The 22,782-nt window shown below is 42.2% G+C and overlaps 1 protein-coding gene across 1 annotated transcript in view; it reads right to left on the minus strand.

Moving 5' to 3' along the window:
• Positions 1-22,782, minus strand: part of LOC137425859 (uncharacterized) — a 245,516-nt gene that overhangs the window by 114,885 nt on the left and 107,849 nt on the right. The window contains exons 25-35 of the mRNA XM_078775229.1: positions 22,602-22,748; positions 22,199-22,386; positions 20,951-21,131; positions 20,515-20,637; positions 18,396-18,518; positions 17,302-17,415; positions 11,071-11,319; positions 6,422-6,544; positions 981-1,103; positions 668-796; positions 253-375 (exon numbers count right to left, since the gene is read on the minus strand). Coding sequence (XP_078631355.1) covers positions 253-375; positions 668-796; positions 981-1,103; positions 6,422-6,544; positions 11,071-11,319; positions 17,302-17,415; positions 18,396-18,518; positions 20,515-20,637; positions 20,951-21,131; positions 22,199-22,386; positions 22,602-22,748 — 1,623 coding nt within the window. The remainder of the gene's footprint in view (positions 1-252; positions 376-667; positions 797-980; positions 1,104-6,421; positions 6,545-11,070; positions 11,320-17,301; positions 17,416-18,395; positions 18,519-20,514; positions 20,638-20,950; positions 21,132-22,198; positions 22,387-22,601; positions 22,749-22,782) is intronic.

Raw genomic sequence — 22,782 nt, forward strand, 5'->3', positions numbered from 1 at the left:
TTTCTGGCTGATCTCAAATAATACCACCTGTGCTAATTCCAAATCGATGTGCTAATTATTCTCTTGATCCCTCCTGGAAATACCCTTCTTGCATAAAAAGAACCTCCTCAGGCCCATGTTATAAATAAACATCAAAACAAGACTACGTACAAAATCGATCAAATCCTATCAATAACTTATCAATAACTGTTTGCAAATTACACATTTGTCTGTTGTAACGACGTTTTCTTAATGGGAGGTTGAAGAACTTACCCTGACAGCCACGTTTGTCCTCTGTGAGTTCATACGAAGGTGGGCACGAACATGTGTAACCCCCATAAGTGTTCTCACAACTCGCATTCCCTTTGCATGGAGAGGTCTTACACATATCATCGGCTGAAGGATAGTTGGAGAGTTTGAAAAAACAAGGAAAACAAGCAGAAGGATTTTTTTCTGCACGGTAATTATAAATAAAATGCAAATTGAAATAATCTGAAAAATATGTAAATTTTCACAAATCATCACATCGTTTTCTCATGCTCGAGTTGGGAAATACCTCTTTGGATTACCTTATCCCTGTTATATATTAAATGCACTGTCTCATCTCTCTGGACGTGGGATTATTTCACATAATCTGTGGATTATTTCATCTCTGCCATGTGTTAAATGCACAAGTCCAATCCAATACCTGTACATGTCACACCATCACCATGGGATCCTCTTTCACACTGGCAGTCGAAGCCCCCATCAACGTTGTTACAGATGCCCAATTCCCGAGAACAGTTATTAAGTTTATTGAGTAGGCATTCATCAACGTCTGCAGGCAACATGGGGAGAGGAAATTACAGAGATGTGAGAGAAGGCGATTGCTTTACATGAACTCATTCTCTTTTGCTTTGGCATATAAACTTGATAAATCAAAAGTATAAAAGTTCTAAAAGCTGAAAGACTTTCTTGCATATGTGAAATAATTTCATCGAGTGACAGAAAACCTGCCATACCAGAACATGAATTGTTCATTAATCTTGTGAATCCAGGCTTGCACGTGCAACTGTAAGACCCGTTGTTGTTGATGCAGTTTGTTGTTTGGTCGCAACTGTTTGTTCCTTTGCATTCATCAATATCTGCAGAGCACATACACGGGGAGGATCTCCATGTCATCTCATTTCTGAATGTCGTGGATAGGTTTAATTTTGCTTCATGAAATTGTTTAACTCTAATTGGTTTTAAATACAGTGGGTTCCCACCCAACGTCGTCGCAATTAATGTTGTTTCGTTATAACATCGATACCAATTAGATACCTATGCTTCACAGAACATCTTAATGATTTTTTTGTTTGTTTGTTTTGTATACTGAATCGAGGCTCGTGAATGGGTAATTAACCCTCTGAGGCCTGATTTCCTGCATTCAGCACTTAGCAGTATGTTCAAAAAAGCGTGAATGTGTGAATGGATCGAACATTCAAAAGTTGAAACATGATTATAAAGTACAATGTCACCATGAACGCATGTTTGTAAGCCAAACTAACCTCCATGTACTGCATTCCAATGTACAATACATAATATATAAACAATGAAAAGTTTGTGAATTTACTTAAATGTGATGCATTTGAAGAGGACGAAGGAACTTTTTTTTTTTTTTTTTTTTTTTTTTTTTTTTTTTTTTTTTTTTTTTTTTTTTTTTTTTTTTTTTTTTTTTTTTTTTTTTTTTTTTTTTTTTTTTTTTTTTTTTGTATACAATATCGAGGCTCGTGAAAGAGCGAACATTAATCACACAGAAAGACAAACCGACACATAAAACATATAACATAGGGAGCGGTAGACAAGATGGGGAGAGAGGGGGAAGGACACAAACACAACATTTGAGAGCAGGGACCGAGAGACATGGAGACATCGAGAGATCTGAGAGAGGGCGAGGGCTTTGGGGGGGGGGGGCGTGGGAAGGGGGCAGTGGGAGAGGTATAAAACATATGGACACTGCCAGGACTTCCAGGAAAGAAGTTGGAATTTCAAACAAGGTGGATCTGGGGTGAATTAGCGGGGGTAGAAAAGATCAAGGTTTTGGATGGGGGAAGATAAGAGATGGTGGTGAACAGCTGTTTTAAAGACCTGGAGGGAGGAGTGGGATTGAAGGGAGTGAGGGAGTTTGTTCCAGAGGCGGGAGAAAAGAGGAATGAAAGAGTGAAGGTGAGCGGAGAGCCGAGATTTCGGCAGTTTAACCATCAGAGGGTTGCTGGCAGATCTTGTGCGACCTGTAGGAATATTTGGGGGACAGAGCACAGAGAGAGCTGGGGGTGCAAGGCCGGAGAGGAGTCGGTAGAAGACAGAAAGACCACCTACCTGCCTGCGGTGAGTGAGTGAAAGGCCCTCAGAGATAGCTTCATCGCGGGAGATTCCAATAATTCTGAAAGCTTTGGTTTCAACAGCGTGAAGCCGAGCTAGGTGTGAGGCAGGAGCACCGGCCCATAGGGGAGAACAGTATTCCATTGAGCTGCGGATGAAAGCCTTGTATGTGGTGAGGAGCTCAGGTGTGCCGAGGAAGGACTTTGCACGACGGAGGATGCCCAGTCGGCGACTGGCTTTGGAGGCCAGCTTGGAAATGTGGTTTTCCCAAGAAAGATCATGGCAGATAGTGAGACCCAAAATCTTGAGCGACAGAACTTCTTGGAGAGGATTGTTGAGAAAGTAGATGGGAGGGTTGTCCAGTCGATCTTTTCGGAGAGACATAGTAAGAGTGTGAGATTTGTCAGGATTGAAAGACATGTTCCACTTGTTTGACCAGTCTGTGATTTTGTCCAGGTCTTCAGAGAGTGAGGAGGCAGCAGACTGCCGATCTGAGGGAAGAGGAATGGAGCGGCAGAGAGTGGAGTCATCAGCAAAGAGATAGAGAGGATTTTCGAGAGAGTCAGAGAGATCATTGATGAAGACCAGAAAAAGCACGGGGCCCAGAACACTGCCTTGGGGAACTCCAGCCTGAACAGGAACAGGAGATGAGAGAAACCCATTCAGGGCCACACGTTGACAACGACTAGAGAGGAAGTCCGCCAGCCATGCGTGGAGATTTCCATGGATACCAAAGGAGGAGAGTTTGGTGAGCAGAGCGGGGTGCCAGACCGTGTCGAAGGCACGTGATATGTCGAGGGAGACAGCTCTAATTTCCTGTTTGGCATTGAGGACCTCCATCCATTGTTGAGACAGCAGAAGCAGCATGTCCAGAGTAGAGTGACCTGGTCTGAAACCAAATTGATGATCAGAGATCAAGCCATTGGAGAAGAGGAAAGATTTCATATCAGAAGCAATGATGGATTCCATGACTTTGCTGATAATTGGGAGAAGGCTGATTGGTCTGTAGTTGCTAGGATCTGTTTTTGCACCTTTTTTGTGCAAAGCGGTGATGTTGGCTGATTTCCAAGCAGATGGCAGTTGACCTTGAGCAAAAGAGAGGGTGAAGAGAACAGAGAGAGGGTGAGATAGAGCAGCAGAGCAGGATTTTAGGACCCGTGGGCTGATGCCGTCGGGTCCAGTTGCAGAATCAGAGTCGAGGGTTGACAGAAACTTTTCCACCTTGTCAGGAGGAAAGGACACGGAGTCCAGGAGCAGCAGGGTACGACTGGGTATGGTGGGTACAGAGAGGGATGGGTTTGGGACACAAGATTTAGAGGCAAACACAGAGTTGAGGCATTCAGCTTTTTCACGTGCGGAGTCAGCTGTGTAGCCGTTTGAGGTAAGGGAGGGGATGGAGGGGGAACAAACACCAGAAACGGATTTGACCAGACGCCACCAGGATTTGGAAGAGGGAGACAGATAAGAGAGTTCGGTCTTGAGAACGGAGAGATATTGTTTCCTGGCTCTCCTGAGGGTGGACACACACTTGTTTCGGGCTTTGTGAAAGGAAATGAGATTTCCTTCCGTTGGATTTGCTTTCCAGGAGACGAAGGCAAGTTGTTTCTGGGCAACAGCCTCACCACAAGATTCCGTGTACCATGGACGGGAGGAAGGGTATGACAACTGAAGACGAGATGGGATAAATCTGTGCATGAGAGAGAGCAATTTACTTTGGAAGAATTCCCAGGATGAGTTGATGTCAGAGGTGGTAGAGATGGGAGACCAGTCCAGATGATTGATGGCTGCTTGAAGACCGTGCCAGTTGGCCTGAGCGAAATGCCAGACTCGTCGACGCTGAGCAGGCTCCCTGAGGATGGTCAGAGAGATGTCCACTTTAACAAGGACATGATCAGATGTTCCGATCGGAGCAGAAGAAGAGCAGCAGACATTTTCAGGGAAGTTAGTCATAACCAAGTCCAGAAGAGAAGATGTTCCGTTGACTGAGATCCGGGTCGGGAAATTGACAGATTGTGTCAGTCCCAGTGAGTCGCAGAAGTCCTTTGCTGAGGAGCCATGGCTGGTGAGAGAGGTACCCACACCCAGCCAACTGGCATGATGACAGTTGAAATCACCACATATGAGGAAGAGAGAGTTGGGATGAGTAGATAGAAGTTGGTCCATATCATCAGACAGCGAGATGTAGATGGAGTCATCACTGTTTGGTGGACGGTACAACACACATATGAACAAGAGGTGGGAGCGAAGGGGAAGCCGTAGCCAGAGGTATTCCTGGGGGTGAGGTGGAGAGAGTGCAGTGCAGGGCGAGTGAGGAAGAGAGTTTTTGATAAAGATAGCAACCCCGCCTCCAGGACGAGGCTCAGGTCTATCATACCGGAGGAGGGAGTAGCCCGGGAGAGATACTATGGAATCAGAGACATCATAAAGGAGGAAAGTTTCTGTTAAGCAGATCACGTCTGGTTTGACAGAAGCAACCTGTATGGAGAGATCGGTTAAGTTTGAACGAAGGCCCCGGATGTTTGAGGTCCATACCGTTAATGAAGAGGAAGGGGGAGCATCAGATACAGAACAGGGGGGAGGAGGGGTGGGGTAAGATGTGGAAGAGGTGGAAGAGGTAGGGAGAGCTGTTGAAGGTGTGTCAGAGATTTCAGAATAGCTCGGAGAAAGGGAAGGATGGGGCGGACAAAAGGTTTGATGGTGATTGGGTGAGCCACAATGAGGTGTTATTTGAGGAGGGGGAAGAGAGAGGCAGAAGGTTGGGGGAGATGGAGGTGAGAGTTTGAAGGGGGAAGAAGCGGGGAGGACGCTTTGAGGAGGGGGAGTGAGCGGGGGGAAATTGAGAAGCAATGAGGGTGGGGAGATTTGAAGGGGAGGGGTGAGGGGGGAGTTTGGGAGGGAAGGGACAAGGGGAGGGATTTGAAAGGGATGGGATATGGGGGAGATTTGGAGGGGAGGGGTGAGGCAGGAGTCTAGGAGGGGAGGGGCGAGGGGGCGTCTTGGCGGGGAGGGGTGAGGGGGTAGTTTAGGAGGGAGGGGGCAAGGGGGGAGATTTGAAAGGGATGGGTGATGGGGAAGATTTGGAGGGGAGGGGTGATGGGGAAGATTTGGAGGGGAGGGGTTATGGGGAAGATTTGGAGGGGAGGGGTGAGATTGGATTTTTGAAAGTGTACGATTTATGGGAAACGAACATTTATTGCAAAATGAGTTTCTTGTGACCTTCGAGTTAAAAATACGTTTAAGGACGCTGGATGGAGGATGGAGTGCAGGAGAGTTTAGGGAATGTAGAACAAAGGCACTATAGGAGATGGATATTTTTTTTGGGATGAATTGATTTGGTGAGCAAGTCGAAAGCAGCCTTTTAAAGAAGAAGAAGAAAAAGGTGTTATAAAATATGATGGAATACATAACTTGAGGGGAAAGTGTAAACATTGAAGGTTAATGAGTGAAAACTATCTGGGGAAATGGGGGAGAAACACGTGGTCGAAGAACGAACGAACGAATAAGAATGAATAAACGAATGAGAACAGAGAAGGAAATGTTTTTTTTTTTTTTTTTTTGAGTTGAGATTTACACAAGGAAGTCGGCTATGGGTGAAAAGACTGGGAATACAGAGAACGAAAGTTATTGGATCACAAACGACGGACCACTGAGAGAAAAACAAAGCCTCAAGGTTGTACAGTGCACACTGTACAAGGCCTTGCTCGCGACACGGCAAACAGACGATCAATTTATGAAAGATAAACACCGAGAAACAACCAAAGTTGCACACAATAACTTCACACACCGAAAGATAAATACAGTTTCGACAAAATACAATTGTGAACAGACTTAACTTCGAAAAACGTGGAGACCGTGTGGAGCTTCGAAAATCCCTGCCGCCGTCTCCAAGATCTCGCGAGATCTCCTTAACCTCAATCCTAACTTAACTAACCTAACCTCAATCCTAACTTATCTCCTAACTTAACCTCAATTCTCCCCAATTACACTAATTCTTAAGAGACAAATTGATCAATTTTACTTCATTTCACAGAACATTGTGTTTTCAACAACATAACCATGACGTTAACCGGGGACCAAGTGTAGTCCCGCAATCACTTACCCATACAGCTGCCACCGACCCGTTCATATCCAGGTTTACAGTCACATTGAAACGTTCCTTTGGTGTTCTTGCACATTTCCTTCAACATGCATCTATAGCTTTCCTGGGCACACTCATCAATGTCTGAATGGAAAAGAAAACGTGAAAAACAAAACAGTAATGAGCTTAAATGAAGATCTATTATGCATCATTATTGTCTGTAAATACGGATTTGATCTGTTTGTTCTGGATGTACACCATATCTTTGGCAAAAGGTGTCAAAAAGCCAGACTGAACGGCATGGTCGTGTCCCGTGGGGGGGAATGATTTCCCTCGTGTCCCGTGGGGAGAATGTCTGAAAAGCTCTTGCACATCCTCTCCCTGCCCTTTTCACCCCCTCATTTGCCCAAAGACATCTTCCATCTACTTGGAAATCAGCGATCACCACATTACATAAACCTGGGGCAATAACAGACCCCCATAACTCCAAACATATTGGTCTGGAGTCAAGGGGATCTGTTATTGAAATCATCATCAAGGTTGTGGAATGCATCAGCACAGTTGAAACTAGAATGCGCATACTCCCGCCGTGGGTTTAGTTGGAATAATACGTTTTGTTTAACATCCCCTCTCCCCAAAACAATAAATGAAAAAGAAAGTAAGCGGATAAGCCCTAACTGTCAGAGAATTTATTTCGATATATCTCGGAATTGGAGGAGAAAAAACATCATTTAAGAATAAGAATAAAAGCTTTAATGCAGTAAAACAGAAAAAATCTTTCCCAAAAAAATTTCCAAAAACAATTCCTGGATCGGGAATAATATCTTGAGCTTCACCAAAAACTAATCAATTCTTCCTTATCCCAAGGGCAATCATCCCACCAACTTTCATCCAAATCCGTTCAGAACTTTTCCAGATATCATGTTCACAACACACACGAACATACGAACACACACACACGGACGGACACGATCGAATGCGTTACTCCCTGGCAGGAGTAATAAACCTGAAAATCGCAGAGCCAGAACCAGAATTATTTATTTGGTCTGGGAAGCCATGTGAGGTTTCTTCTTCTTCAGGCCCTCACAACCCTGGGTGAATATGCGATCTTTTTTTTAAAAGTAGGAATTTTTCAAAATCTGTTTTATTCGTTTGTTAATATACCTCAGCCATTGATAAATCTGGAACTAAGTCTTTATAAGTTCATCAAATACTGGCACCGCGATTGACATTCGGTGAGCTAAATGTTGATATCTCTTCTGAGGTAAAATAAAAAAATAAAAAAACATTTTTAAAGCATTATACATATCAAACGATACATTTTATGAAACGGGGAAACCTATTACACACTTTGGTGGTTTTAAAATGACAGAATGTCTTTATTATAATAAAAAAAACTAACATTGAAGACGACGCTGCTAAAAAAAATACACCGCTCTAACGCATAACCACGAGTTTAAACTACATTTACAACAAATCTGAAAACTATTTTCATATCACAATGTTAAATATAAAATATATAGAAGATAATGTTAAAAAAAAAATGAGCCCTATCTTCCAATGGTAAAAAAAAATCCTTCAAAAAATTCCTGGATCGGGAATAATATCCTGAGCTTCACCAAAAACTAATCAATTCTTCCTTATCCCAAGGGCAATCATCCCACCAATTTTCATCGAAATCCGTTCAGAACTTATCCAGATATCTTGTTCACAAACACATGAACACACACACACACACACACACACACACACACACACACACGGACACGAGTGAATGCATTACTCCCGAAATCCTTCATTTTCTCCAAAAGCCTAATCTGAGACTATCAATTTGGATTCAGACCCAGTCACCACCTGGATATGCTGCTTCCACTCTCCCAAAATCTTCCCGACGTCCTCCACTATTGTAGCCAAGGTGTGACTCTCAACGGGATCCTCTCACATCTTCTCCTTTCAAGGCTGGAGTGCTATCTTGGACGCAATGCCATTCTTAATCTTCACCATCAACTTTTATAACTCTCCAAAAAATCCTCTTTACCTCTTTGTTGATGACTTCAACCTCAGCCATTGCATCGGTCATCCTTCAGACAGGCAGGCAGCAGCCTCCTACTCTCGGCAGACCTTGATGGAATCATGAGCTGGTCTTCTACTTGGAATATGTCATTCAATTCTGACAATTGTCACACTCTGACTCTCACTCTGTCTCTGTCTCTTTTAAAAGACCATCTGATAAACCCACTCCTCTACTATTTCCTTACCAATCGTCTTGAAGAAGTTCAGTCACTCAAACTGTTCAGCCTCACCATCAGCCACGACATTTGTTGAGCAAATAACATATCTAATTTGGCGTCCAAAAATAGCCACCGACTGGGCATACTCCACAGAGCAAAGTCTTCTCCTGTCATACAAGACTTTTATCTCCTTAGAAGGCCTCCACCATCACTTTATAGAGTACAACTCTGCCTTTGGGCTGCTGCCCCTGCCTCACTCCTTGCTCAGCTTGAGGCCGTTGAATTCAACTCCTTCAAAATGATTTTTATCTCCCGTGATGAAGGAAAGTCTCTGTCTATATCTTTCACATGCAGTCAGATCTGCAGTCGCTCGATCTTTTATTGCCTCCTTTCTGGTCTTGCACCCTCTGCTCCCTCCAAGCACTCCCCCAACATCCCCAACATATTTATTCAGAGTGCACATGGTCAGTCAATGACCCAGTCTTTGGTGAAACTCCCAAAATCCAGACTCACTGCTCACCTCCACTCATTCATTCCTCTTTTTTCCAGCCTGTGGAACCAACTTCCTGAGTCTGTTCAATCACATGCATCCCTCCAAGGCTTCAAGCCAGATTGGTCACCATCATCCACAACCATGATCCTTTCTACCCTCAGTAACTCTCCCCAAGCCCACCTCATTTGGGTTTCCAGGTTGCTAGATCTCCCCCCAACTCCCTCAACCTCTTTTTTATTTTTACTTTTCAAATAACATATCATTTGGTCCATCATATATATCTATATGTATATATATATATATATATATATATATATATATATATATATATATATATACTATATATATATATATATATATATATATATATATATATATATATACGTATATATATATATATATATATATATATATATATATGCGTCCTTTTTTTTCTTTGTTTCCTTTCTGTTTCTTCCTCAAATTTATCCTCCACTTCTGTAATTGAGAGTTGTCTTGTACATATTATTCACCTTCTGTGTCCAACCCTTGCTCTGATTCTTCCACATGTATTTTACTCCCAGAATCAGTCTATTTTGCCCCTCGACCATGCAGCTTGTGTGTTCCCCCCTCCCCCCACCCTTCCCTTCTTTCTGCTGTTCTATTTGCCCTGCTACTTCCTGCTCCGTTCTGTTTTCTAACTCCTCCATCGACCTACAGAAAAAATAGCCCCGAGTGGGCTGACGGTCATCTCTTGAGGTTGCAGGTCAGACCTCTGCTGATTTGATAGAGCTCCCTCCCCTGGAAGCCTCCCTGATACCCTGGGAGGCCCCTGGTACGAAATAAAAAACATGAAGCCTGAGCGATTGTGCGGGCCATGGAGCAGAAGGGCTGCAACACGTTTCAGAGCAATTGGTTGGTAAATAGGCGATTAGGAGGTATCCACAGTTTGGGGGGAATGATTCTTCTGGCTGGAATGATTATGGAAATAATGGCTGAGGTTTTGGGAAGACCTTCTCTACCCCCCACCCCCCAAGACCCATGATCCGAAATCGAAAAAGCGAAGCCTAAGCGATCGCGCGGGCTACTTTCTTGTATTCATGTGTCAAGTTTCAAAACAATCAGCCGGGTGATAGGGGAGGAGCAGCAAAAACAGCAAAAAGGTTAACGGACGACCCGACAGACGGATGGAAGTACAGACATTCAAACATCATGACCCATTTTATAAGTTAACCTCTTCGAGAATCGAGATGAGATGACCTCAAAATCTATCATGTCTCCGACCCAAAAACCTATTTTTGTCCATTTAGTTATTGTATGTACATCCCATTTACATGGAGGATGGATGAACTGAATTTGAACCATTAACATCCACAATTGTTTTATGGAGGAGCAGTCGGGCTTCAATGCGAACAGAAACAAGAACATCAATGGGTCATGAATATATAACATGTGCATTGAGGGGGTAAAAGTTCATATGATTTGGGGGATAGGGTGGGGAAGGGTATACATTTTAGACCAACTATCTTTCCTTCATCCCCCGATGTGCACCACAACCCCCTTCTTTTCCCGATCATTTTATGTTTTTTTTTATCACCCTCCCTTCCCATTTCTCCCACATCAAACTTCCCACTCCCTCTCCTATTCTTCACTTTTATTTTCTCCATTCTCGTTTTCACAACATCACCTTCCATGTAACGACCCAGGTTGTTCACTTAAAATGATGATTATTCTCCCCACGTTTCTCTCTGAAGTTATCCATTGGTCAGTAAGAGTTAAATTTGAGGGTGGAAAGAATCCCATCAATGCCAGGATGAGTTTTTTCTGAATATAACTGGGAAATCCATTACCACCACAAACTTCCATTAGCTGTGTGATTCGTAGCAGACCAAGTGATGACCACCAAACAGCCATGATTTTAAGGATGTGTTTGCAACAATGGTAATGTTCTGAACTTGCAAACATACCTATGCATTGTCCAGAATCATTTCTGTATCCAGGACGACAGTCACAAGTGTAGCCTCCATTCAGGTTTTTACATAACATGGTCTCAGCATCACAAGAAGTGTTGTGTCCACTGAGACACTCATCGATGTCCACACAATCACGTCCATCTCCAGTGTAGCCGGACTTGCAGGTGCATTTGTAGGAACCAATCGTGTTCACACAGTCGGCGTTAAGATGACATTCAGTGTTTGTGGTGCATTCATTCCAGTCTGGTGAAAACAAATGCAAAATGTTATATAATGTTTGATGCAAATTCAGGCAAAGTTTCTCAAATTATAGGTTCTGCCATCACAAGATGTCTCCTGAGGTATGTTGTGCACAGACAAAAATAAATACTCTGTTCGGTCTTATTGGTCAACGGTGAAGCAAAATGTTATATTTGGAGTAATCGGCATCAAAAGTGTGTCCACAAATTACCGTTCCAAATTCAAACGGTAATAAAAAAACAATCAAATGGGATACAACAATATTAATTGCTGTATGTGAAAAAACATTTCTCCAAGTTATATTGTCACGATCACCATTTATCATCATCAGTACACTTTTGGCAAGCACACCATGACACACATAACATGTCTGGGCGATAATCGATCTCCTTCCAGGTTAGGTTGAGCATTTCTGCATCTACATTCTCAATTGCAGCCCTAATCCTCTTCTTCGGGTGCGCAATATCGGTAACACCTGTTTGGTACACCATGGCCTTCACATATAGGCCGAGAAAAATATATTTCCGGTCTCTGGTCAGCGCGCGCATCGGTTTTGACCCTGCGCGTCAACAACGTTTTTTTCAAATTTGGTATCGACGGTCGCGCACGGTTCTCCCCTACAAAACTGCGTTTAGTTTGTCCAAATCCAACCAGCCGTTCCAAAGATATGAGTACTTTTGTGTGCCGTGACGTCATGAATCCAAAAGGGAAGTTGCATGTGACGTCATCGTCTTAGTCACGTGACCGCTTGGGTGGCAAAACATTGCTTCTGCCACCATACGTCATGGCGGCAATTTGAAACTCGTTTCACATATAAATTGCCCCCTACACGATGGTAAAGAGTTGTTGTGCTGTCGGATGTACAGCCCGATTTCATCCGGACGACACAACGCTAAAACGGTTTCATAGCTGCCTTGACTGCAGCTCTCAGGTGAGAATATGGCTCCTGAGGTTGTTACCTTCGCTCGCGAAGTGAAAAGCAGGATTAGGCATTTGGTTACGTACGTGTGTAGTGTGTATGGCGTACGTGTGGAGTGTGTGTGGCGTACTTGTGGCGTACATGTGGCGTACGTGTGGAGTGTGTGTAGCGTACTTGTGGCGTATGTGTGGAGTGTGTGTGACGTACGTGTGGCGTACGTGTGGAGTGTGTGTGGCGTACTTGTGGCGTATTTGTGGAGTGTGTGTGGCGTACTTGTGGCATACGTGTGGAGTGTGTGTGGCGTACTTGTGGCGTATGTGTGGAGTGTGTGTGGACCGTGGAGTGCATGTGGCGTACTTGTGGGTCCACATGGATCCACAGGCAGATGACACAGCCTCGGTTTCTCGCATTACTGCGAAAACGCCTCAACGGGCAAGCTACGGGCGTAAACTGACAGGTCCGTCTGACGAAACGACAGCTTTCCCGCCATGTTGTTTATGCCACCCAAGATGGCGGCCGGAACCGGTTGCCATGGACGACGCCCACGCGATGCAAGGCCTCTATCGGCTGGATATTGTCATTTATTGAAACGAAGACGTTCTTTGTCGGGTTCGTGTAAAGCAACCAGAAGGCCTCGAGAGCTGTGGGTGGTCTCGTTAGTTAGGCCTGGATCCTATCTCGTTTGTCATGAAGTAGTAAGTGTCTGTGATAATCTGGTGGACAGGGAGAAGAGATCGTGGGAGGCCATCGGCCTGTTAGACCACTTGCGCATGCGCAGTGTTGACGCGATCGACGCATTGGAATGTTTAACGGTACGGCGAGGCGATCTCGAGATCAAAATGGCAGTCTATAATATGCTTGAAGAACTTAATAATTTTCAGAATAAATACATTTTAAAATAACTTAAGCTTGTGTTCATTATTTACAAAAAAAAAGGCCTACAAGTCCCATTGGCTGTCTTTAATTTCTCTCTGGACGGCGCCACAGCAGATGACGAGGACCGCAAGGCATGAGGACACAAAAAACACCTCTATATGTCCAATCCATGCTTTTCGAAAAAGAAAAAAGAAAAAGAAAACCGCATCGCCGCATCAATTCTGGAACTTTGGTCTGACCAGAGACCAGCAATATATTTTTTTCGGCCTAACCTATAGAAAAATAAATTAAGAGAGGTTATGTCCGGTGAACCTGGTGGCTACCAAATTTGCCCATCATGCACAATCCATCAATCATTTTAGAGTTATTTGAGGAAATTGTGCAATATCAGACTCCAGTGTGGGGGAGCTCCGGCCAGTGGGTGAATGACTTCTGGTTGCAGTTCTATCAATTGTGGGAATATAAATTTCTCCAACATATGGAGTTAATTTTATCTGACATATAGTGCTGCCAGGAAAGAAAAATGGCCCAATGACTCAGTCAGGTATGCATTAGGCCACACCGCAAGCTCAATTTTGGTCTGCCGTACTCAAATTCCCAGACCTCTTGGGAGGGTCAGAGCCCCAGATCATGATGTTGTCTTTTTTTGTATACATAGTCGAGCCTCTTCCAAGAGGTAGTACACTGAGTGGATCAGGACGTAACAGGACAAAAAGGCACTGAAGAGAGAGGGGGGGAACACCAACAGCAGAGGTAAACGCCAAGATAGAAGGAGACTTGGCCAAACAATGGGTGTGAGGACAATTTTGGGGCAGAAGAGGATGCATACCGTGGCCAGGATGAATACAGAAGGAAATGGGATATTTTAATGGATGAACACTGACACCCATCTTGGAGAGAGCCTTGCAGACCTTTCAAAGTCATTGTTGGATTTACAGTGACATCCCGAACCAGTTACATGCTTGGCCGGCTGCTGAGTTTGGATGGGTGACCTGATCTGGGTAGATTGATCTGCATGGTATGATATGTCTTCCACTTCTTAAAAATGGATTTCACTGTACTACAGGGATAATGCGTGACTTTGAAATCTTATTATAACCCTCTCCTGAACAGTGCTTCTCCACCACTTTATGTCTGACTGCTTTGGAACGCTCCTTGTTCTTCATTGTTTGCATTGTTGGTTGACCAAATGAGTTTCACCTTAAAACTCCTTCAATAAGTGGGGAACTTAATACTTCAGTTAAACCACTGACTACATCGAGGTAAAAACTATTATACTTATTTTGTAACCTTTCAAACAAATACTTTGCTCCTAAAATGATTTAGGGTTAATGAGGCAAAAGGTTTGAATACTTATGCAACTGGGAATCATGTGATTTTCATGCCTCCGCAGAAGAAGTCGACGAAGGCATTGCGTTTTCAGGTTGTCCGTCCAGCTGTCCGTCCGTCCGTGATAGGTGTTCGTCACCGTGATAACTTGAGAACGGCTGAAGTGATCTTAGTCAAATTTGATGCAGGTATATATAATGAGGTAAAGATGAACGAATTATATTTTGGCGTTACAATGTCAAAGGCCAAAGGTCAGAGGTCAAGTTGGGTAAAAATCCTGTCACCGCGATAACTTGTGAACCAGTGATGGGATTCTAACCAAATTTGGTACAATTATGTAGGAAGATGTAAAGGTGAACTGATTAGATGTTGGGGTCAAGAGGTCAAAGGTCAAGCCTGTAATAGATCTATAACATGAGAACAGCTAAAGGGATCTAATTCAAACTTGGTACAGGTTTGTATAATGAGGTAAAGATTAACTGATTAGAATTTGGGGTCAAGAGGTCAAAGTCTGCAATAGGTATATAACTTGAGAACGGCTGAAGTGACGTAATTCAAACTTGGTACAGGTATGTATAATGACGTACAGATGAACTGAATAGATTTTGGGGTCCGAGGTCACAAGCCAAAGGTCAGAGGTCATGTCAGGTAAAAATGTGATAACTTGGGAACAGCTGAACAGATTTAAATCAAACATGGTAGAGGTACGTATAATGATGTAATAATGTGGGCGGAGGCGTGGTGACGTCGAAGAGTGTTGTTCTAGTTCTCTATTAATCTCACATACTCACATTGTATCTGTATTTTTAGCTTTATCACTTTGGAGAAGTTTGTGAGGACTCTATATTTTAAGTTTGATTTGAAAGCATCATGAAATAAGCTCATTTGATACCAAAATGTGAAAAATTTGGGGAGGGGGGTGGGGGGCGGGGGGAGGGCATATATACTTTTGCAGACGACTGTTATTCCACAGCACTTAAGTAACAACTGACCCATCTAATCTCTAGCCAGGCCTGACTTTTGTTCACAGAAATTTGCACACCACCAACAAGAAAGAAGTTGCTGCAGTATTGTGGAGCACCAGCATGTACAGTCCACACATACTGTGCCTTCATAATTTATCCACACCGCTTTCCTTTCTTCACATTTTGTTGTGTTACAGCCTGAATTAAAAATGGTTTAAATTGAGAAAAAATTTTGTCACGGATTTACACTTAATATCCCATACAATTTCAAAGTGGAATTTTTTTTATTTTTAGAAATTTTTACAAAACAATAAGAAACTTAAATACAGAAACATCTAATTTACATAAGTATTCAGCCCCTGGGTCAATACTTCGTAGAAGCACCTTTGACAGAGATTACATCTTCGAGTATTATTGGGTATGCTTGGGGGTCGTTGGCCTGTTGTAACGTAAATTTTGCCACAGTCTCAGGTCTTTTGCATTCTGAAGCAGGTTTTCCTCAAGGATTTGCCTGGATTTGGCTCTATTCAGTGTTCCTTTTATCCTCACAAGTCTCCCAGTCTCTGCAACTGAAAGGCATCTCTGTAGCGATGGCATCTCATCTCCGATGAGAAACATCCCCATAACATGATGCTGCCACCACCATGCTTCACAGCCGGAATGGTGTTAGATGAGTGATGATCTTGGCTCTGTTTCCGCCAGACGTAGTGCTTTGCATTCAGGCCAAAGAGTTCAATTTTCATCTCATCAGACCACATAAAATTTTGCCTCATCCTCAGAGTCTTTCACATGCGTTTTTGCAAATCCAGGCATGTTGTCATGTACCCTTTTCTCAGGGATGGCATCCGTCTGGCCACTCTCCCATAAAGCCGTGATTTGTGAAGTGCTGTTGAGACTGCTGTCCTTGCGGCATGTTCTCCCATCTCGACAAGGAATTCTGTAGTTGTGTCAGAGTGGTCATTGGGTTTTCGGTCACCTTCCTGACCAACATCCTTCTTGCCGGGTTCCTCAGTTTGGTCTTTCCACCAACTCTAGAAAGAGTCTGGGTATTTCCGTATTCTTTCCATTTCCTAATGATGGAGCTCACTGTGCTCTTGGGAGCTTTCAACACTCTATAAATGGTTTTATACCCTTCACCAGATATATGACTCCGCAAAATTCTATCTCGGAGTTTTATGGACAGTTCCTTGGACCTCAAGGTCGAGTCTCTGCTCTGACATGCACTGTCAACTGTGGGACCTTATATAGAAAGGTGTGTTTCTTTCTAAAATGTGTCCAATCAATTGAATTGGCTACAGGTGGACTCCAATCAAGTTGTGGGGACATCTCAAGGATGATCAAAGGAAATTGGATGCACCTGAGCTTAATTTGGAGCATCATGAGAAAGGAGTTGAATACTTATTGACTCAAGACACTTCAGCTTTTCATTTTTCGTTACTTTGTCAAAATTTCTCAATAAAAAGTTCCACTTTGACATTATGGGGTATTATGTGTAGATGAGTGACAAAACAATCTTCATTTAATCCATTTATATTCTGGTTGTAAAACAAAAAAATGTGAAAAAACCAAGGGGTGTGAATACTTTTTGAAGGCGCTGTACAAACTGAACCTTTGGTTAAATAATCACTCTCTCTCTTCAACTGCTGCTTGAACAACCAAACTTGTTTGGATTTTTTAAAATCAACATCTGTAGTTGACATGGGAAATTATTACAAGAAAACGTTTTGTAAATTCAAAATCCAGAAAATGTAAAAAAAAACCATGAACAATTTCATTGATCAAGTGTATGCTTTCTATTTGACTGTAAAAGGCAGGCAATAAACAAATAAAATATCCATTAAATTAGCATGAAATGGTGAAAACCATGGTGCCACAGTCATGAAGAAAAACAATTACCTGTGCAAGGACTACCTCTATATCCTTTCTCACAAGAGCAACTGAAAGAGCCGTTGCTGTTTGTGCAAATCGAATGATCTCCACATGCACTTTCATTCCGACATTCATCAATATCTGGAAGAAGGATAGACTTCGTCAGTTTACTTCATGAAGTCGTTATCAAATGATTTGTTAAAATTCTCCTTTTCTATTTTTCCATGTTAAACATCAAACACTAATGACTTAGTCACCTAGCTCGGTGTTTTTTGCTGTGAAACAATGTCATACAATGGTTGGAAGGAAACTTCCATCGTCAAAAAATGCCAATGAAATAAACTGTAGGCTTTATCATAATTTTGAATTATTTACTATTGTGACAATCATGAAGTACGGAGTAGTACTCCACATGTGGGGATCCATGGAAAAAAATCGTTGTCCCATCAAATGTGTACAACATGACACGTTGAAAAGCGACTAGAGAGTGACGTCAAAGACCTTCAGAAGCACAATAATGGCTGAGGCTATTACCATGATTCTAACAGGACGAAGTGACATTGTTTCTTGGTTATTGCACCATTGCAATTTTTTAACTGAATGAAACAAAAACAATACAACCACAATACACCACATGCTGTTGAAAGCCATTTGCGTAGATTGAGGAACTCTGCTGTAAAAATCTCGATCGTGGATCGCCAGGCCTCGTGGTTTGCAAGGCCAAATGGATTGCTTGGTACTGCAAAATGCCTAATTTACAAAGGAAAGGGCCCAGAATAAACAATCATATTAAAAAGTACAGAGTTCATAGACCACGATACCCCACACAGTGTTTAAATATACAAAGGAGGGCCTTGCCGTTCGTGGGGGTTACATTTTTGAAAATCCCAATGAACCGCATATCCCCAAACGTAGGGTGCAATGAGGAACATGTCAATTCTTGTGCCAAGTTTGTTCGAAAGCTTTTCAGTGGTCCACGAGTTATTGTGGTAACAAAACCGATAACGGACAGACTGATGCACGGGCAAACTGATGGACAGCCAGAAAAATAACGCATCCAACCTTCACCTGTGGAGGCAAAAGAAAAGAGCTGAAAGTTTTCAAAGACAGGCCTACTGTACCTTCACAAACCACACTGCCATCGCCTGAAAAGCCAACATCACAGGTGCAGTTGTAAGTGCCCGGTAAGTTGTTGCATTGTGCGTTATCCACGCAACTTGATTCGTTGGCACACTCATCAATGTCTGATGGAACAAAAATACATTTGCACGTCATAATCAATTAATGCAAAAACACATTCTTGCTAATGGAATGTATTCCTTATCCACCAAGGTTTCATGTAATATTCCCTTTCCATTGCACATTTACTAATATTATTTTCACCTCCTAACATTCCTCCATTCTGTCGATTTTGTGAACAATGTAACACACAAACAGATGAGTCAAGGTGAGGTTGGATCCCTTGAAATACAGTTGATGTTTTGTATCCATACCTCAGCATTTGTCTCCCTTACACACCCCAACATTTCTGAACACTGATTGTGGATGACAAAAGTTGTTTGTGAATCTTTATTTTCCAAAATCGACAAAACAAATGGTAATATATTATTGGCTGGAAACGCATTCCGTTTCAATGATTTCTGTCTGACACCTTAACATATGACGAGTCATTCTTTTGAATGATTTTTCTTGGTTGGGCATCAAAAACATGCGATAAAATCAAATTCCAAGGTGAGAGCTTTTTATTTCTGAAAACCACTTCATTAACATATTTACCTTTTCTTCTATTTGAATTATAAGCTGTAATCCCCTGCAAATGAACGTCTTTTTTTCATGTTGTGCCGTCACAAACTTCGACTTAAAATATTCTGAATCATTACAAGGATTAAACACTTTATATTCTCCAGTATATTCAGGGTGTCCCTTAAATAAGGTACCCATTCTTACCTCCACCACCGAAGGTAGACGGATGCTATGTTTTCAACTGTTTGTCTGTTTTTTCTGTGTGAGCAAGATATCTCAAAAGATGTGGACTGATTTGGACGAAATTTAGCATCCAGGTTGGGTGTGTGATGAGGAAGATTTGATCCGATTTTGATCAAGATCCGAATCCAGATCTGGATACGAGAATTTTAAAAGTGATTTTTCACCATTGAGCAATAGGTCTAAAAACGATATATAACATGATATCTCAAAAAGTTATGGACGGATTTTGATGAAGGTTGGAGGACAAGTTGGGTTTGTGACAAGGACAAAGTGATTCGATGTTGGTGAAAATCTGGGTCTGGATGCGAGAATCTTTAAATTTCTTTCATTGTTCTTCACCATTAAGAGATGGGGCCAAAAACTACACGTAGCATGATATCTCAAAAAATTGTGGATGAGTTGATTCGGTGACAAGAACAAGCCAATTCGATTTTGATCAAGATCTGGATCCAGATCCGGCCTCTCAGAGGGATACAAACCGTAAACTGGTCAGCCTGGCAGAGGAATGCTCTTTACCGAGTGCCGTCTCGTTATTTAACGAACACAATAAGCTTACAGAACTTTCCAGTTTAATATGGAAGAGTTAAGAGCAATGTTTGAAGTTTAGTTCAACACTCAACATGTCCACCTTTTCTGTCAATACACTTCTGGATACGTTGAACAAAATTGTCCGTAACGTTTGCACAGATGGCCCGGGATATGCCCTTAAAAACACAAGTGGTGATGCAATCTCGTAGCTCATTCAAGGACTGTGTGTGCACAGTCAAAATTCTGTGCTTTATTAAACTCACAGTGAGTTAAAAAACAAATCACAGTGAGTCAGGTTCTGGGAATGTTGGGGGACAAGCAATGGGTCAACTTTATGAGATATCATGCTGCATATCATTTTTGGCTGGATCTTTCAATGGTGAAGAATCACTTTAAAATTCTAGTAACCTGATCCAGATCTACCTCTTCACCAAGATCTAATCTATTCGATCTTCTCACACACACAAAATGTCCACCAAAAATTTGCCTGAATTCCTCTACAACTTTTTGAGATATCCCGCTGTCAGACAAAACAACAGAGAAACAGATAAACCGACAGACAGGGGTGAAAACCTCCGTCCACCTTCGGTGCCTGACGTCAAAATGGGCCCCTATTTAAGGAACATCCTGTATTACATTTTATTATCCTCAATGTGTCCTTCTCACCAACCTCCATATAAAAACTTAACAAGCCCAAACAAAGATAAAATGTTAACCCCTACATACCGTCACATTTGTTGGAATCAGATGAATTGATGCTGTAACCTTCATGACAAGTGCAGTTGTAACCAGGGAGGATGTTGATGCAATTGTGGTCACATGGACTGTTGTTCAAGCATTCATCAATATCTGAATGAGATAATAACACAATATCCATTTATGCAATCTTACACATGCAGTACGATCCTGATATTCACAGAACGTTATTTGTTGTTCACAAAATAGCTGAAAAAGACATTTTAGAATGATGCAACCAACCAGCATTGTGCACAATGTTAAGTGCTGTGAATTGGTCACAACATGATAAATATTCTTCAGAAATATTCCTCATGAATGTCGAATTAACTTTATCAATACCTCGTATGCATTTGCCAAAGTACACCTGTCACAACAACATCGAAATAAACAAATTTCCATCACTTGATTATCGCTTTGAGCTCACCGTAGCATTTGCTGCCATTCCCAATGAGTCTATCTGGGCAGGGACCACACTCAAAATCCAAAGAGGGAGCTGGTTTGTCTGTGCACGTGACCCCTGCGAAGCAAGTGCTGTTGGTACAAGGGTTGAAATCCTCACTGCAGTCATTTGCAGTGTAACCCTGGCTACAATTGCAGGTTGCAACCTGTGGAGACACAGAAGCCAAAGATGATACTTGTGGAAGCAAGAACTTACCTTTAAAATGAAAACAAATGGGCAAATCAAGATAACACACAAAGACAGAAGTTAAACAAGTATGCACAAAGTATTGCAGCAATACAAGAGGTACAAGCAAGCATGTTTTTTGTGATCACTCCCTCAAACATCACACACACACACACACACACACACACACACACACACACACACACACACACACACACACACACTGATATGGAAGTTCTGAATTACACAATCTTCAGAATGGATGTTGAAAATTTTCTTTTAAAATGGTGGTATGTACCCGGACATTTATGTCAAAATGGATTTCACCCGAGGAATTTAATTTTTAATTCACCACATCTGAACGAATAATTCAATAAAAAAATGAGAAAGCGAAGAGAACAAAATGGAGGGGGTTTGATGGAGAAGTTATAAGGTTTTAAGCGACCGCACGTTGGCCTTGAAGGACGTTTTGAGGCCACCAAGGCCACCATAAGATGTATATTGGGAGTGGGGTCAGGCCGTGCTTCCGCCGGCCCGCAGGCAGAAGTTAACCATCATGAGGCCAATAACTCCATAGATTTTCAATGTCAAACACGTCCCAAAACCCCCGCCGGGAAAAGTACACCACCATGAGGACAATAACACCATACGTTTTCAATGCACAGCATGTGCTGGAACCCTTACATAGTTTTTTCCCCGTGCAGTGCCGTGGACCATACAAGTATGAAATAAAGGAAAGTTGTTGAAACTCTCCTCTTTCATACCAAACAAATACCATGAACATCCTCCTCTTATTTTCTAATTTCCATCCAGCCTCCATTTCCTTCTCTTCATCGTCATCGCACACTCTTCAGCCCTCTTATCTCTCTCCTATCCTAATGTCACCGATTTTCTGTTTTCTCAATCCAGATATTTTATTTTAGCTCAACCATCCACTTCCGCTGAATATAAGCTTCATAAAACACATCATGGCCCATCAGAGCTTTACTTCTACTTCCTAAAATTAGATTGACATATATTAATGCAGAACTCTTTTATCAGCCTTACCTTGAAAATGGTGCCACCTTCTCCTGAAGTGGAAGAATATTCCTGCTCAAAGTCACAAGTTCCATTATTTTCACAGGAACACACCACGAGAGTCAAAACGAGCTGGCCAACGGCTTTGCTGTTATTTGCCACCACAATGGCAAACGTTGGTTCAATGGATGTGGGACGCCACATCAGCACACCATTTTCTGCAAAGCAAAGAGAAAAGAGGAATTGTTTTCATCACCAGGACTTTAAAAGTTCAGCTTCTGGTGATCGCCTCTGGATTTCGTATATGGCAGAGGAAACCAATCGGTGTGGAAATGTGAAATAAGCAAAGTATCAACAAAAATAATCTGCATAATTTATAACCTAAACATAGAGGAAAAAGCAATGTAAATTAATGAGGAGAAAACTTCCTCACCTGTGATGTTGATAGCAGAGGAATTTGTGACCAACGTAAATATAACGTTCGCACCATCATCATCATCTGTTTGATATTGAACTTTGACCTCTTCATTCATGATACTGTAAAGTGTGCTGTCTCCAGTGACATTTGGTGGAAAAGTTCCTAATAATAAAAGAATATTGATGTTTCAACACAA

Source organism: Myxine glutinosa, chromosome 4, assembly GCF_964187855.1.
Source record: "Myxine glutinosa chromosome 4, kmMyxGlut1.1, whole genome shotgun sequence".
In the NCBI taxonomy this organism is placed as follows: domain Eukaryota; kingdom Metazoa; phylum Chordata; class Myxini; order Myxiniformes; family Myxinidae; genus Myxine; species Myxine glutinosa.